The sequence below is a fragment of the Gordionus sp. m RMFG-2023 genome, chromosome 4 (genome assembly GCF_954871325.1).
Source record: "Gordionus sp. m RMFG-2023 chromosome 4, tfGorSpeb1-WG-v2, whole genome shotgun sequence".
Classification (NCBI taxonomy): domain Eukaryota; kingdom Metazoa; phylum Nematomorpha; class Gordioida; order Chordodea; family Parachordodidae; genus Gordionus; species Gordionus sp. m RMFG-2023.
Genome location: NC_088778.1, coordinates 17,326,680 through 17,344,866, shown reverse-complemented (window position 1 = coordinate 17,344,866; position 18,187 = coordinate 17,326,680). Strand labels below are relative to the sequence as shown.

Below are 18,187 nucleotides of genomic sequence, written 5' to 3'. Positions count from 1 at the left end.
ATGTAACAAATTATAGTCATGTTTTTATAACAATATTTTATTTGTGGAAATAAAGTTACGTAAAAAATATTTAAAAAAAAAATCAAAATAACGAAAAAAGTAGCTAATAGCGCTCTACTCATTTGAAAACGATAGCGGTAGCGATAGCGCGCTACTTTTAAAAGTAGCGTTTAACAACACTGCATATATGACTATCATATAAATTTTTTAATTATCTTTTTTTGAGTTTGACAAAATTTCCATTCGTTCATATTAGAAATTTGCAAAAAAAAAATTTTAAATAAAAATGGCATTTTTCTCATCTCTTTGGTAAATTTTATGATATTTTTATTATTGCTGTAAAGTAACATCGTTGAAAGTAACGTCGATGAAAGTAACGTCGTTACCAATTCTTCCTTGAAAAGAACGCCATTCGTTACTTGTTTCAAAAGGTAAAGAGTTTCTTTTTTTGAGTAACGATAACAGATAACGTTACTCATTACTTTTTAAATTCTTTCTTTAAAAATATAGGAAAAAATATTTTACTTAAAATTTTGAGATTTTTTTTTTATTTAATATTGCATAAGTCGAGATTTTAATTAAATTCAAGCAACAAAGTTTTTATTTATATTTTATTATTACATTTTGTATATTATACAGTCAAATCATTGAATAAATGAGGTATGTTAATTCTCTAATATTATAATTTATCTAAGAATATATGTCATTAGTATTTTTCAGATTCAGATGATTTAACTCTCCCCTGGCACAAGTAAGAAAACATTTACACGAAAAGTGCGTTATTGCACTTTCTATATTTAGATTGTGCCCTAATTTAAATATTTTACCTCGGTGTCCAGCAGCTCAAATCTTAAATAAAATGAATGTAATTATATGAATTTCAGATTAAGTTCAGATAAAGATAAAAAATAATAATGAGGATGTGTATGAAGATTCTTGTAAAGATTATCTAAAAATTGTTTTGCAAATAAAGATCCTTATATAAATATTTTTATCCCCAAATCAATTTTTCATTTATTAAATAAAATACAACCTCCCATTTTCTGTGCCAGTTAAAAAGGTTTTGAACACTATGCACTCTTGTTTTTATGATAATTTTTAAAATTAATGTTGAAAAATATAAAAAAAATTATTACAAAAAGAACTTATCCTATAATATATTATTTTTGTATAATTTTATTTTTATTACATTGGAGTAAGTTACGAGTAACACGTTACTTTTATTGAATAGCAGGTAACGTATTCTCTTGATAATTAGGACAACTGTTTCAATCATATTGCAATTGACCACTATTAGAAATAAAAGGTCTTAGTCCTTCATAGTGAAGCTCAGGTCCAGTCTGATGTTCGGGCCGGACCACGGTCTTTAAAAGATTAATCCAGAACATGGTTCTAAATAAAATGGCCAGTCCAGGGCCGGTCTTTTATTTATTTTGTTATTTTAAAAATATTTTGGCTTTTACCGAATTTAATGCTTGTTTATTGAGACTATAAGTAAAATGCTTCTTTGACAAATTTATGGTACATGTTGGAAAGTAAAAATGAATTAAAAACTCACAAAAACTAAAATAACTTCATTAAAAAAATAACATAAAATAAAATATACAAGAAAATTAGGTAAAAAATTAGGTAAAAAAATTAGGTAAAAAATTAGGTAAAAAATTAGATAAAAAATTATAATAATTGAATAGTTAAGCAAACTTAAATATTAATAGACTGGTTCGACGATAAAAAATAAAAAAACCAAAAAATTGGTATGCCATTCCATATAATAAAGTTAATAATTTATAAAATATTATCATTGAATAGATGAGTCTAATGATAAGATGAAATGTTAACATTAATTATTTATTGTAATTTTTAATTTATAATATAATTCTTAAATAATATATTATGGCCATTTGAAACCAACCATGGTTGAACTGGGGAAGAAAATCAACTTTCACATAAACTCAACAAGCCAAAAAGTATTGAAATTAATAGTCTTGTTTGATGATAAAACCTTCTGGCACATCATATAACAAATTAATATCCTATGTTAATTTCTTTTATCGAGATTAAAATATTTGCGAATTTAGGAAAAGATTCTATATTCTCTTCATGGGAAATATTTTGTCGACATTATCTATACCAAAATTATCTTCAATATCAATCACTACTGTCGACATTTTAAAATTTTAATTATTTTGAAAACTAGATTTATATAATGCATATTAAATATAAATTTAAATTTAAATTTCAAAATTAAATAAAATAAAATAAAATAAGGATCATGGTTTTATAATTAATTATAAAATTATAAATATATTTAAATAATTTTTATGTGTATTTATTATATAAAATTGATAGTAGTAAGCTATTACTTTTTTAAAATTTAGCGCGCTAAAGCTACCGCTACTGAAAAAAGTAGGAGTTCCAGATTTTTTATATAAATTATAAAATGACTCAAATCTATATGAAAAATTGTCTACAATTCAGAAGATAGGAATTAACATGTTGGAATATATTTAGGGTAAAATAAGATTTTTAAATTTAAAAAAAAACTCGCTTAACATTGCCGGAAAAATCCCTTGATTTATAAAATTTAAAAAAAATATTTATTCATAAAGTTTTGACCAAACGTGAACACGTTTACTTTTTTGAATGATTCTTTGTAGAAATGTTTACAGCACTATTACACATTTTTGACTATATTATAGGAAGTATACTTACCGAAGATCTTCAATAACATAAATTGATTTTTGATCAATTCCAAAAAGATGCATCTAACGTGAATGAAATTCATTTCAATCACAAAAATTGTACCTAATTTTTTAAAAAATACAATTTTGGCTGTTACATGTAATATTTTTATATAACCTAACTAGGCGAAATCCCAATAGACAAAGGACGGATGGTAAATGGCAAAGGTTAAAAAATCCAAAAAGAAAGTCCTTAATTTTTCAATAAATGATAACTATCGTTTTAACTAACATTTATTCATTCTTAAAATAAATTATATAATAAATTTTACTAAAATAATTTTAAATATGCCAACAATTATTTGTTAGAGGAAGAATGCAACAATGCTTAAATTTATTAAGATTGTAATTTCTATGAGAATTCCCAAATTTAATATTGTTCCCTTCTCAATGGATCATAGAGTGATATCGAAGTTAGAGCGATTTTAACCAATGAAGGGATTATAAATACTCATTACGAATTATCGAAGGAAAATAATTTCAATTCTTCTAAGGGCACCATTGGGACCAAGATCTTTGCTTAGACAATTGTCATCAAGACTTTTTCTGCTTTTTAATAGTAGTTAATAGGAATTTGATTGGTACTTAATTTGGTAAAATTAGGAAGTTGTCCTAATTACCAAGAACCCAAATTATAATTTATTAAATTTCCCAAATTAGTTAATATAAAAAAATAAGTAATATTAAATCATTTCTTTTAGTATTAGGAATAGTCCTGATTTTTATTATAAAATTTAAAGACGATATGTAAAATTAAGGAATATTTATTTTTTTTGTTTTTTTTAAGGATAATAGTCTTGATTTTTAGTATGAAAATTTAAGGACAATATCATGCAAAATTAAGGAATTTAAATGTAAGCCATTTATATTTATTCAAATCAATATCTATTTATAGTTATTTAAATTAATCAAAATAATTATGCGACTATTATAAATTAGGGGTAAATGGATAGCTATTGAGCTATAATTTGTATTAATGTATTAACCATCCATATCTATGGCAATTTAACCAGGTCAAAAAAAAATGGTACATCAGGGGGCAAAGGGAATATCATAATAACTATTCATTATCGACCTACTTAATGAATTATTATATAACAAAATTTTATATAAGGCACATATCATATTGAAATATGAATTTTATTGAAATTCGGAATCACTCAACTTTAAAGCATTCTTAAGACGATTTTAAAATCTAAAAGCTCTGATTTGACCGAAAATGTATTGCAACTTATAGTCTATTAGGATCCATGATTATTCTTTATTCTCACTTTTAAATCATTTATTAAGAGCGTTTTATATTTGAAAATTTTGATTTGACCTGAAATGTATTCCAGCAAGTGTGGAATACCTATATTATAAATTTCAGATAATATTCGCGATGAACCTTTGTGCAGTTTTTAATTCATATGAAAAATCTATAATAGTATTTTAACTGTTTTGGGTAAAATTGTCTAAAATCAGTGTGTATAAATATGGACGAAAAAATATTCTAAATTTGTATGCAGCTACTCTTCCGAGTCTTCTGGGAATCCCCATTTTTAGCTTATCGAAAATGCGCTTTCACAATTTTATTAAAGGAATACGCTATTATTCAGAGGAAAAATTGTTTTTGACGGATTTGAATAATTTTAATACTGAATTAAATAAAATTAATTACCAACTAATTTAGCAAGATGGGGATTAATCCCTCAATTGAAGAAACAATCCTCAAATACTTGGGGCAAAACTCGGGCCATGAATGGCTTGAAACTGACCAAGTGCCAATCTCGATCTTTTGCTATCCGACGAGGAGCTAAGGGTTACCATCGGCTACCACATAAATGTAAACAGTGTGGGAAAATTCCGATCCTTATGACATGGTTTAGCCTGTTTATATTCTAAAGAAGACTATAGAGCTATTATCTCCAAAAAATAAGGATTGGCCAACTATCCAAATCTCCTGGAACCCGTCCACTTATCCCTTCGCATTTCAATAAGTGCCTCTTTTTCCCCATTTCTTATGTTTTTAAAAATATTTAGTAAAAAAAATGTACCCTTAAATTTTTAAAAATTATATATTTTTTCGGTTATCTATCGCCTTCATCAATCAGTAAATTATTTTTATTTATTAATTATTATTTTTTAAAATATTGATATGAAAAATTAGAATAATAGTATATCATTAGAAAAATGTTCTAACTTTTTTTTCAATTTGCTATTCTTGTTGTATATTTAAGAAAAAACAAAATAAAAGTACTATAATTTATTTTTTCCTCGACTCGAATATAACACATGATTCCTTTATTTTATTATAATCGGTTATTTATTATTCATAAATATTATAAAAAAATTTTAATTCATAAAAAATATTTAAAAGTTAATAAAAAAATTACAACAAATACGCCTTTTTAAAAAAATTAAACAACATAAATAAATAAATTTTAAAAAGTAAGATAAAAACTATTTATATTTGTAAATATAAATAAGAAAAGATTCATTATTTATTTATTAAAAATTTGATAAAAAAAACAAAAGAAAAGATAAACAAGCAAAATATTATAAAATTATTTATTTTTATTTTGTAATTTTATATAAAAAAAATAGAAAATTATTTAAAAATTTTAAAATTACAAATGCCGATTTGATAAAAATGTATTATTTTATTTGTTATGTAATATTATTTGATTTTTTTTTTCAAGTATATTAAATTAAAATGAAATATATTTTAAACAAAAAATAGGGAGAAGAATTTTTATAAAAAGAAGATGCATTTATATATAGATTCTGCGATGATCTCATCTTGATTACTTTTCTTATTCAATGGAGGAAAAGAAGTTTATCCATACTTTTATGATTTATTTATATTATTATTAATCAATTTCTTTATTATGAGTTATCTATCTCTGATTATTTGTCATGGTGAAATGTTTTATTCGAAACGATGCTGTTTTAATGGCATTTTAAATGTGAATGAATCGCCAAAACTTGTCAATTCATAAAAAAAAATCTTTTCATTCATAAATTTATTTAATATTTTATCGATCGGTTTCTGTTTGTTTTATTTTCCATTCCAAATTTCATTCATAAAAAATATTAAAATTAAATATTGATTTTTTTTTCGCCTTTTATAAACTTAGTGAAATTAAAATTTTTGATGTTGCTTAATATCTATCTTATCAACTTGAAAAATAAAATCCAAAGCTAGGAAAAGTAGCTATTCTCTATGTAGCGATGTAAAATCTCTCCACTTGGGCCGTTTTTTTAAAACGGCTAACTCAGTATTTTATCCACAAAAATAACACAAGCCTTAAGATTTTGCTCATAAATGGCACAAAGGTTTAGCGATTTTGCATCACTATCATGTAAGTCCATAATATTTTTGTACTAAATTATTTTGTTATCTTTTATTCTTTCCTTCCTAACTGATACCAGTTAATTGCTATTATTTTGACCTGATACAGGCGGATCTGATTTTAGGAATTTAGTATAGGGCCTCACAATGGTTTAAGCAACAAAACTGATCCTTAACCCATCTCTGGTTCATAAACCCAATTTAAATTTCAGATTTATGAAATAATAAATAGTAATCTCATTATATACATTTTTGTTACAAAAATACACAATTAATTGATTTGAATGTGTTTTTTAAAATCTGGGCAGTGTTAGCAAGAATTACTTCTCGAGTATACAATCTTAAGAAATTGATCCCCCCTCTCTACACCTTAAAAAAATCAGAAAAATTAGTATTGATACTTTTTTCACTGATATGGCCAAAAATATATCCTATTTGGGATTTCAAAGAAATGTAATTATTTTAATGTAAAATCACTGCTAATAAAATGTTATTAAAATTTTGGTTATTTACCTTTTTTGTGATTGAAACGATTTATAATCAAAAATTTATATTAAAATCTTTTTTCACTCTTTAAATAGTTAAGATTCATTGTCTTATCTGCTTTGAAATGAAACAATCTTGGTTAAGATTATTTTTTATTAGTGCTCCGATATTTTTGTCGATCATAAAATGGCCTGGTCTTAAATGTATATATACCTCAAAATTAACATCAAATTGGCAGCCAAATTTTTATGTTTCTATATCTTGGAATATCGATATAACATTAAATTTGTTATAAAACAATATTATTATAAGGAAATGTTAAAATCTGCCAGTCCAAAATTTGTTCAAAATCGTATCAAAAATTGTAAAAACCCGATCCAAAATAGTCTGATTTTGTTATCCAATACTGACCCCTCCATAAAATAGTTTTATTAACATTCCAAAATTGTTATACATTAAAAATGAACTTACAATCTCTAGCTGATTCCGAGATATACACACATAATCAGATTATTTTAGGATAGGTAAAAATATCATTGCAACCCTATTTTCTATTATTATTAAGTTGTTAATATCAATTTTGTATAAGAATCACCTTGATATTTATATTTTATTTCCTTGAAGCCAAATATTGGCTATAGCAACCTTCATTATAACCCTGCTGTTATTCATTCTAGTCAGATACTCGTTCTTACACCCACAGGCTTCTCTATTCTCCTTATACAATCTCCTAATTCTGTTTCAGCAATAAAATCCTCCCTAACTAAATCCCGCCATTTTTTAAGGTTCCCTTCTACTACCGATATTTATGCACTTTTTCAGATATAATCTAGCGATAACTTCTCTGTATTCTTTTCGTTCTTAATATTATCCTTTTTTGACTTGCTTGGTATCATCTGACAATTATTTAGTATTTTAATTACCTCCAACTTTTTTAAAACTTATTCGACCAATATTCGCTCTCATCGCCATTTAATAAATCTTCGACTTCCAGCGGAAATCTCTTATCTAGTAACACAAAGCTATCTTCTCTCCATTTCAACTTGGCCATTAGGTTCTCTTCTCTCAAATCACCTTCAAGCCTTCCGTCACACTGCAACACAATAAAGTTAACCCAAATTATTACATGTCTCTACCGCCTCCAATTTATAAACTTTTTCTCTCAAACCCTCTTGCTCTTCCTAGTCGCATTCAGATACATATGGTTATATTTCCACAAGTTTTTATTCTATATTCCTTCGCGCATTCCATAAATCAAGTTAATCATGTCATTTCGTAACATTCACTCACCACGATGACTCCATCCTTAAACTCAATTATCATTTATAAACTTTTAAAATAAAAAGGGACACTGCATACACTGACCTTAATCTGCTATCACCGCATGAACGCTAGATACACTTCATTCTTAACTATTGTCTTTTATCCTTATATAATATCCTTTACCACTTCACATACATCTATGATCCATGTTTTTGTAGTAAACACCACCAAATTCCTTGTAACTACTTGTTTTTGGTTAATTTATGTTTATATATATATATATATATATATAATATCATTTTTTTTTATTTTATAAATGATTTCATAATAATAAATTAATGAAAGGAACTAAAATATAATTTATTTATTGTGGTGTTTAAAAAAATAGTTAAAAATTTTACACCATTTTTTGTTAAATTATCTGCAACAAGAAAAAGATTTTGAATCTAACTAGTCACATTCCGCTAGTGTTGAGGGGGGGGGGTGTAATTTTTATTAGCTTAAAATGATATTTACGAGAATAGGCAATATTGCGATGGTCCTCCCTTGGTTACGCGCCTGATCGGATCGGTGAAAAATTTGTAGATCGGCACAGTCCTATTTGCAAATACCTCGTCCATTGTTGTTTATCCTCCCTCGTTGTATATATATTGATATATTAAAGAAGGTAATATTCTTCCCGTGCAGACTCTTATTATGTAACGTTTGACCTTTCCCACCGACAATATAATTTTTTAAATAAATAATACTATGTGAAAAAAAAATATTTTAAGCAAAAAATTAATTTTAAAAAAGTAAAAATTGATCCTCTCAGTCTTGTGCCAAAACAGGACTGGTTTTTGTGATTCGGCGGACATAATGTTCTAAATACGTATCTATATATAGTTTCTATATATAAACTATAATTATTAATTCGCTACTTATTAATTTGTAACATCTTTATGATATTCATAACTGTAGATTCCATCACTTTTTTTCCTTCCTATTGTCACATCCCCAAAGGGCCATTTTTTGCCTATAACCAGGCGTGTACGCAGAAATTTTATGGAGGGAAAATAATTAAAAAAAAATTCTAGGCAAAAATATCTTAAGTTTATAAGACTAACACTAATGACTATCTATAAAATAAGTGTCTCGAAATGTAACTTGTTATAGTATTTAAAATTTGACATATAAATTTATATTATATTTAAAAAAGTTAAATGTTAGAAATATTAAATGCATAAAATTCTTATGAATTATTGCATGTGTATTAACCTACAAAGTATTTATGAAAATAATGTGTAAAAGTATAATTAAGAAGCATATTAGAAATTTATAATGTGAAATTCAATCTTTTTTAGGATTTAGCTAATTTTTCAATGATTTCATCAGAGCATGTGTAAACTTCTTATATATATTAAGAAGGGCTAACTAATTCAAGCAATTTTCATAGGTAGTACATCTAAGATATCTTTTTATTCTTCTTAAAGAATAAAATGTTCTTGCCAAAATGTACAGTAATTTCTATATATTAAGAAATTAGTCAAAAATGTGTTTGAAATTATGCAATGCATCTGTAACATTTTTTGGAACATTATCAGCTGCAGTTAATCTTTTATACCATGTTTACATTTAGCTTGAAATAGATTCGAAAGGATTCAGCTTGCCAGATTTGTAGTACTATCTTAAATCAAAACCATTTATTCATTTGAGTAATAAAAGTATCCAAGAGGAGAATAAAGAAGTTATATTTATAGTATTATTTGAATGACCCTATATTAGTATTAAAACGTTGGACTTGCCTTGTTGCGAGGAGGTAGACAAATATTAAATTCTTAGAGCTATTCTTTTGACTCAACAATGACATATAATTTATGAAATTCGTCATCTACATTTACCCTAATTTCCTTAAGTTCCAATCAGCTATTGTCATAGTTTTAATCAAATCGATATCATTTTTTTCAAAATTAAATAATTTTTTAATACATTTTAGTAATAGATTGTAGTATTGTGCCCAATAATCTGTCTGCTTCTGAAGAAATGACTTTTTCAGGCCATTGGGTTATTTTAGTAAGAACATTTATAATAGACTTTTCAAACCCTATAAAAGCCGTTACTGCTTGAAAACATATGCCTCATCTTATTGGATAAGCTTTTTGTAATTTTTATCTCTTGGATTAACATCTCCTAGATACTAAATATTTTGAGTAATGTAAAATGAAAAATTATAATCATAATAAATAAAATTAAACCTAAGGAATTTGATATCTATGGTAATCAATACTGGTAAAAAAATCCTTATATCCATTCTTTAAATATTAATTTTTGAAATTTTACCTTAGCTTTGCAGGAAATTTTTTTAAAATGATTCTGTCGGAAATTTTAAAATTATATATATAACGCCAAAATTTGAAATCGATATAAGTTGTTAGCATATATATTTATGCTATAAATGTGATAAATAAATGTAAATTGAATTATATATGTTATAAGAGGTAGGAAGGATTATTAAATATAAATTATAATCATAAAACATTTAAAAAAAATTTAAAATATTTTAACTGGCATTTAAATTTTTTGCCTTGTTAGTTTAAAAAAATCTAGAGAGCAAATTAGACATTTTATCAATGAAGCCAAAGAATTTCTATAAATTAAAAAAAAATTGAAATTTTAAAATATAATTATGGTTCCTTTTTGGGAACCCAACTTTTAATTGATAATTATTATGGGGTTTACTGATACCACTTTTTGGAGGCCGATCCGATGTTCCCGTTATTAAATTGATATCGGCAGATTACCGATCCGATATCATATCTAATTTTGTATAAAGATAAGTTATATTTTATATTCAATTTAATTGCAATTAAATAAAATATTTTTATAGTTAAATCACTTTTATATAACATTAATCTATATACATAATAAGTAATAAACAAATATATTATGAAATTTGAAATAAATATTAAAATAATATAACCTTAATATATCGAAGATTTCTTTTTAGAAATACCAAAATTTCAAATTTATCAGAGGTCAGCCTGCGGCGATGATAACTGACAATATCAAGAGTTTCACTAAAAACAGATTCTAAAGAGATTATCGCACACTTTTATAAACAGAATACGCAAAAAAATAACAATATGACAGAATGTTTATTAATTAATTATTATAAAAAAAATATACATAAAAATGGATTTCGATTTTATTTATAAAAATAAATGATTTTATTTAAAAATTTTATAAAATTTTATTTTTGACGCCATTTTATATCGGATCGGAAATATTTTATAATATTGGCCGATAACCTATATTTTAAAATGGGCGAAATATCGGTACATCCCTAAATTATATTCCTTTAAATTAAATCAAATGATAAAATTGCAATCAAATTGATTATTTAATTTTTTAAATACACAAAAAGTTAGACGATGTATAAAGGCTCCGTTCGGTATGTATTTTTAGGTGTCAAGTTTGGTATATCTACTTCAGTCTAGTCACCTTTACTAGGTTATAGTATACAAAATGGGTTCCCGTTTTAAATCGCTAAAACAAAAATCGCTAAAAATTGGGAACATGGCTTATATCTCCTAGAAAATTTTTAAAGTAAATTTGAAATTAATATTAATAGATACTAGGGGATTAAATACTTGTATTTAAAACTGGGATTTTGGATGATTTTTCTTCCATTTTAGCGATTTTTTTTAAATTTTCAATTTAAATACAAGTGTTTAGTCCCCTAGTATCTATTAATATTAATTTCAAATTTACTTTAAAAATTTTCTAGGAGATATAAGCCATGTTCCCAATTTTTAGCGATTTTTGTTTTAGCGATTTAGAACCTATCCCTACAAAATGTTATTTAATAATTTATTAAAAATTTACAAAGTTAAGACGCCATTTTTTGTTTATAAACAAAATATAGCTTATATATGAGGGTTGTCAAGTCTCATTTCACACTATTATTTTCTTACAAAGAAATTTGGAGGAAAAACAATTAAGAATCTAGATTACATGAGTGGCGGCACTTGCTCTGATATTTTAAATTTTGATTTCTCAAAATAATAATGCATTTTTAAATAAAAGTTCTGAATTTCATGAATATTTTGGAATGCGGTTGTTTGGCTTTCTTTAATAGAAGGGGGCACGGCATTCTATGATTACTCCATGGAATATTCTTTAGAGTTAATTTTTTGTTACTTCTACAAGTAAAAATATAAGTAAAATGGTCAAAGTTAAAGGCTATTCAAAATTTTTATCATAAAAATATTAAAAATAAATGCTTTACCCATTTTTGCATACTTTATACTATTATATTAAATAAGCATATAAAAAAATATTCAAATTACGTAAATAAATTTAATAGAGCTAATGATATTAAACAGATCTTTATTTTCAATGAAACAAAACAATAACAAGCCAAACCTTAAATCCTTAACTACCGCATATTTTTTTATTATCATTTGGATTCAAATATTTTAGACTTAACTTCATGCCTGAGTGGCGGCATTGAAGTTAAATTCCTTTTTTGACTTTATAATAATAATTAATACAAGTATTTATTTAAAGGTAAACTGATTTTTTGATAAACTTTTATTTTTCATACTATATCGTAAAATAGAAATGAACTAAGGAAAATAATTACAAAAATCAAAGTAACTAATTCCTCTAGAAAAGAAAAATAAAATAAAAATTTACAAGAAAATTATATGAATTGATTAGTAAGGCAAACTTAAATACTAAATAAAAGATTGTTCCAGACCACGGTCCGGACTAAAAAATAATTTAAAGATGTCAGGAATGCGGTCCTCGAAGAGTGGTTCATAAATCGGTTCCGGTCTAAGACCGATAGGACTGGACACTTACAAGTTTTTCTAACAAATACTAGTTTTAATGTTAAAGTAGTATTAATTTAAAAAAAATTCAAAAGGAAGTTACAATTACGGTTACTATAATATCATTATTTATAAAAAAAATTTTTAAAGTAAATTTTTTATTTTTAAAAGAGCTGTTTCAATTTTAAAGAACTAAATACAAATTTGAACAAATATCAAGTTATAAAAAATAAATAAATATTTTTAAATTTTTATAGAAAAACATTAAAAAGAACTTAAAAAAGGTGCATATCACATTAGAGAGGAGTGAATGCTTAGGGAATTGGACTGCAGATTTCGAGAGACTGCCAATGGAGGTAGAATCCTTCGTTGGAATCGCCTATGATCTATTTTAATTGCCATTTTAAAATATTAATCAAACAATTAATTATCCGTCCAGACAATTCACTTTGTTAAACGGCTCGATTTGAGCCGATTTTTAAAAACGGCTAACTCAGCCATAAAAATATTGCCTATGTCTCGAGGTTTCTCTGATAGATGTATACACCTTTGTTCTAATGACCAAAATCTTGTAATATTTTTCTTGGTAAAATATTGAGTTAGCCATTTTAAAAAATCGGCTCAAAACGAGCTGTTCAACAACACTACTTTAGACCGATAATGATAAAATACGTTAATCTTTTCATTTTTTACAATTTATAATTAGTATCTAAAAGACGTACGCTCTCTCGTTCATTTTTCCCCCAAAATCATTTTCCTTAGACTAAATAATCGTTATACAGGAGCACTTGATGAAAGTGATACCTTATATTTTATAAATAATAATTTTAGGATAAGAATAAAATTATAAAAAGGTATGTTTTAAAATAGGGTTTTATTGATTTGTTCACAAATAATATATAGAATAAATTATTGGGGATATCATATATGATACCATGGGGGGAGTTTATCAATGCAATTTTAAAAAATCAAAGAAACAATTTGATTATTATTATTACATAAAAAAATATTACAATATTTACATTAAATAAATGTTAATTATTACAAGTATTGAGTCTGCATTTAGACCTGATCTTTTGATCTACTACTATCCATAAAAGATGAATCTTTTCTTTTCTAGAAGGCATGTTAGGTATCATAACCACATCTCTCCTTTTGCGTTTATTCTCGCCATCACTCCCTGAGCTTGAAATTTAATCCAATGGATTATGATGAATAAAATATTCCTCCAATTAAAGTTTGAACCGATTATAATCCATGATATGCTCAGAAAATCCAATTATTTGTTTATCAATAAATACTTAATATGCCCTAATATTTTTTAAGCATTCAATCTAAATTAGATCAAAAATTTCGTAAAATTTATCATCAATTTTTTTCATTTATTATTTCATCATCATCTTTAAATGATAATAAAGCAGATTTTCAAAAAAACAATCTCTAGTCATTTCTCTTGCTATCGTATCAATGCGGGTGTGATTAGCCTATTATAGCATAGACATGTGAATCTATAATTTTTCCAATATATACCTTTATACTGGAGAATTTCAAATATTAGTCATGGCTTATTCGGCTTTTTAAAATATTCTAATGACAATTTAGGCGCGAGAATGTACTTAACATTATTGTGCTCTGACATACCAGTGAATCTAGATATAAAATATAATCGATCAATCTTGTATAAAAAATTTTTCGCCAAAAAAATGATAAATTAATATTATCTTCATAATCGGATTCTGAATCTGTTGCTGAAAATTCACTTATCTCGCTAATATTAAAATTTATAAAATAAATTATATACATAAAGACCCCATGGTTACTTTAATTAAAATTGATAAAAAATTAAATAAGTAAAAAGTTAATTGACCTACCATTAATAATTATTTATTTAAACCTATTTCTTACCTCTTTGAAGAATTTGACTCGCCATATGATTTTGCGAAATATTGGTATAATAAATTTTTATAAAAAATGCTCTTTTGGGTATTTATAAAATACGCTATATAGAAAAATTCATATATTTTTATGATGCATTAGTATTTATTTTAATTTATAATTCTTTTTTAAAGTACCTCATGAGAAAAGAGGATACTTATTTTGTTTAAAACTATTTTATATTGAATAAAATGCTTAACTGTTTGTCAAAAATTTATTTTTAGGTTGTATTTTTATTGATGGCAGTTAGGCGAGCGGGGGATTTTTTTAAACCATGGCAGGCTCCATAATTTTTTTTCAGCAGGCTAATTAATAACAATAAGCGGGCTTGATAAAAAACAATTAAAGCAAGGCGGGTTAAAATAAATTTTAAACAATGGGGGGGGGCGGGTTTGGTTAAACATGCACTTTGCAGAATTCTAATTTATACTGTGCTATATATTAGTGATCTGCATCGGGCCTAATTTTTTAAGCCCGGCCCGAAATTTTTTTTAAAAAAGTTTTGCCGGCCCGGCCCGAACCCGATTTTTTTTTAAAAAAAATTTACCGGCCCGGCCTGAATTTATTTAAATATAGAAATTAATTTTTATAATTACTCAAAATAAAAGGCCAATTTTATATGGCGTTTAATTTCAATAAATAAAATCAAAATTTTTTATTTTACATAAAAAATTCAATATAAAATTGATATATTTAGAAAAATTTCCAAAGACCGACCCGACCCGGTTCAAATTTTTTTCAAAAATATTGGGCCCGGCCTGAACCCGATTATTTTAAATAGAATTAGGCCCAAACCCGGCCCGAAGCCCGTTCGGGTCGGGTACGGGCAAGGCCTAACTTTGCAGATCTTTACTATCTATATCTTTTTATTTACAATCATTTATTCATAAATGAAAATTTTAATGAATTTAGCACTGATTAAAGCACTAATAATATATCCAGGTATGTGTGGAGATACCTCGTTAAATTTATTTTAAAGAAGGACAATAAGAAAAGCACAATAAAATAATGCATGATTACATTTTTTGTGAATCTAGCTTAGAATGACGAAGATGAAGAATCTGATAGGTAGCGTTGTTAAACTCGGTTTTTAAAAATGACCCAATTAAGATTTTAGCCATAATAATTAAGTAAACCTCGAGATTTGTCAAATAGCAAACCTTTCCGCCACCATGGATAAAATCTTCATGTTTACATAATAATATTTTGGCTAAAATCTTAATCAGGCCGTTTTTAAAAATCGAACCCAAATCGGGCCAGGTCGTTTTACAAGATTACTGATAGGCATAATTAATTTTCAAAGTAATGAATTTTAATTTAACATTATTGTAAATTAAATTGCAGTGTTGTAAATTAACACGTTCAAAGTGAATGCATTCATGAATAAAATCGTTTTTTGTATCGGCATCGCTTTTATTTTAAACGAATTTTGAAAGTGAACATATTCATTTTTTTTACAAATAGTTTTTTATGTTCATTTAATTAGTTAGATTTTTCATATAAAAAAGTAAAATGTTAATTTAAAATAATTATAAGAAAGTTATTTAAATTTAAAATAATTGAATTTTTTTTTAAATAAAAGTTTTTATTTTCTTACTCAGATTTTTTTCAAATATTTTTCATCACCTCTTTATGCCTAGTGTCTATTACACTCTAATATGGTTAATATTTTATTATGTTTTCTAAATTATTTTATAATATATTTGATAGCTCGGACTTAGAGGATATATCTCTGCCATGGCCTAATTACAATAAGTATTTTTGTTTTAATTCTTTATAACAGAATTTAGAATAAATTCTATTAAGTAATCAATTATCGAGAAAATAACCACCGCATTTACCATTTTAGAATGTAAAATAACATGCATTTATACTATTTGGTGCCTAATGAGTGTTGTTAAATGGCTCGATTTGGGCCAATTTTTAAAAAAAGACTAACTCAATATTTATCCAGAAATATTGCCTAAGCCTTGAGATTTAGCTAAATGATGTCAAAACCTTTGTGCCATCTGTGAGCAAAATTTTCAGGCTTGCTTTATATTTTTTGGATAAAATATTGAGTTACGTTTTTAAACTCGGATCAAATCGAGTTGTTTGACAATACTACCTACAATTAGTTGGCGTAGGCATGGGAGGGGGGGGGGGGTTAAAAAGCCCCCCCTCCCAAACCTCCCATTTTTTATGAACACTCAATTGCTTATATCTTTATAATAAAAATTTTATTGTATAAAAACTAAAAAATAATTATTATGCAAATAATGGTATTTAAAAAATATGACGACATTATCTAAATATAAATAATACACAGTACTTTGATTAAAAATAGTATTCATTGCACAAATTTTAAGAATTAATACAAAAATTATATATGTTATAACTAAGAATTCATTTTACGAAAAAATTATTATATATTAAAACTAATATAATCATATTGCAATTTTTTGATTTGAATTATAAAGAGAGGTCTACTTTTCTCTGAGATTTTGCTTATTCATCTAGAATCAAATTTTTTCTAGAATAATCTCCTTATGAATATTTAATAGGGTAATCCATTTAAACGTTTTTTACCGGTGATATTTCTTAAATAGGTTTTTAACCTTGTTAACGTAGAAAAAAACCTTTCATTAGTGCAGGTACTAATTGGCAATGTAGCTTAAATAATTAATAATGTTTTGATATTAGGCAGGGAATCTAAAGTGCAATTACACATGGAAAGGGCCTGCTGAGCATTTTTAGGTTTCAGAGAATACTCTATTCTGTCAAGATTTTTTAGCAAAATATGACATCACAAAGTTACTTATCATATGAGCTTACTAAATCATCCACGTAAAACTCTGAGATTTTCTTAATATCCTTTCGTGTTTCAAGTGTAATCAACAGTTTAGACTCAACCGGCAAAAGAAAATAAAAGCTTTTTAAAATAAAATTATGACTAATAAATCTTTCCTTTATTTAAAATAAAAATGTATCAATAAGGGAATAAAAATGTTTATTTTATAAAATCCTCAATCGTTTGAGCGATTGGATCTACTCTATTAAAATTTCAATCTCAAACATATTAGCAATCTCCTTTACTTTCTCATACATTTCATGAAATTTTTCATCCACATTCTCTCTAATATTTGTTAATATTTCAACAATATCCTTTGCTCTACTCATAACCTCCCTTAAATTCAAATCAATTTTTTGTAGCATTTTACTGAAATCATATGTATAATTAAATAAAAAATAAACATATTGAATTGATATTAAAAATTGTGGCTTAATATAGCCTGCAAAAGATTCTCAGTATCTACTGAATCTTTTATTTACTTAATATATAAAATTTCAGTGCTGCAAATACAACAACATATAGTTCAATAAAGTTTCACCTACTCTTTTCTTTCAACGAATCTAGTCGGACAAAATCTTTTTAGTTTCTTTTTTTGATTATTTGAGTCAATGTCATGATAAGTCACTGAAATTTTTTTAGCCATTATAAATGGAATGTCAAATTTCTCATTTAATGACACTGGAAATTTCTAACCATTCCCAGCTTCACAAATATTTTCAGTACACATTAATTTCGTTGTCACAATGAAAATTGTGGTTTCAGGCTGCAACATCTTTTTGAC

General features: G+C 25.7%; 1 protein-coding gene across 2 annotated transcripts in view; it reads left to right on the top strand.

Moving 5' to 3' along the window:
* The first annotated feature begins 5,384 nt into the window (after positions 1–5,384).
* Positions 5,385–18,187, top strand: part of LOC135927878 (sprouty-related, EVH1 domain-containing protein 2-like) — a 31,428-nt gene continuing 18,625 nt past the window's right edge. The window contains exon 1 of one of the 2 annotated variants that reach the window (XM_065464112.1): positions 5,385–5,557. In XM_065464112.1, coding sequence (XP_065320184.1) covers positions 5,544–5,557 — 14 coding nt within the window. In that variant the 5' untranslated portion in view covers positions 5,385–5,543. Of the gene's footprint in view, positions 5,558–5,998; positions 6,086–18,187 lie in introns of those variants that run through there. The other variant, XM_065464113.1, reaches the window with a different exon arrangement.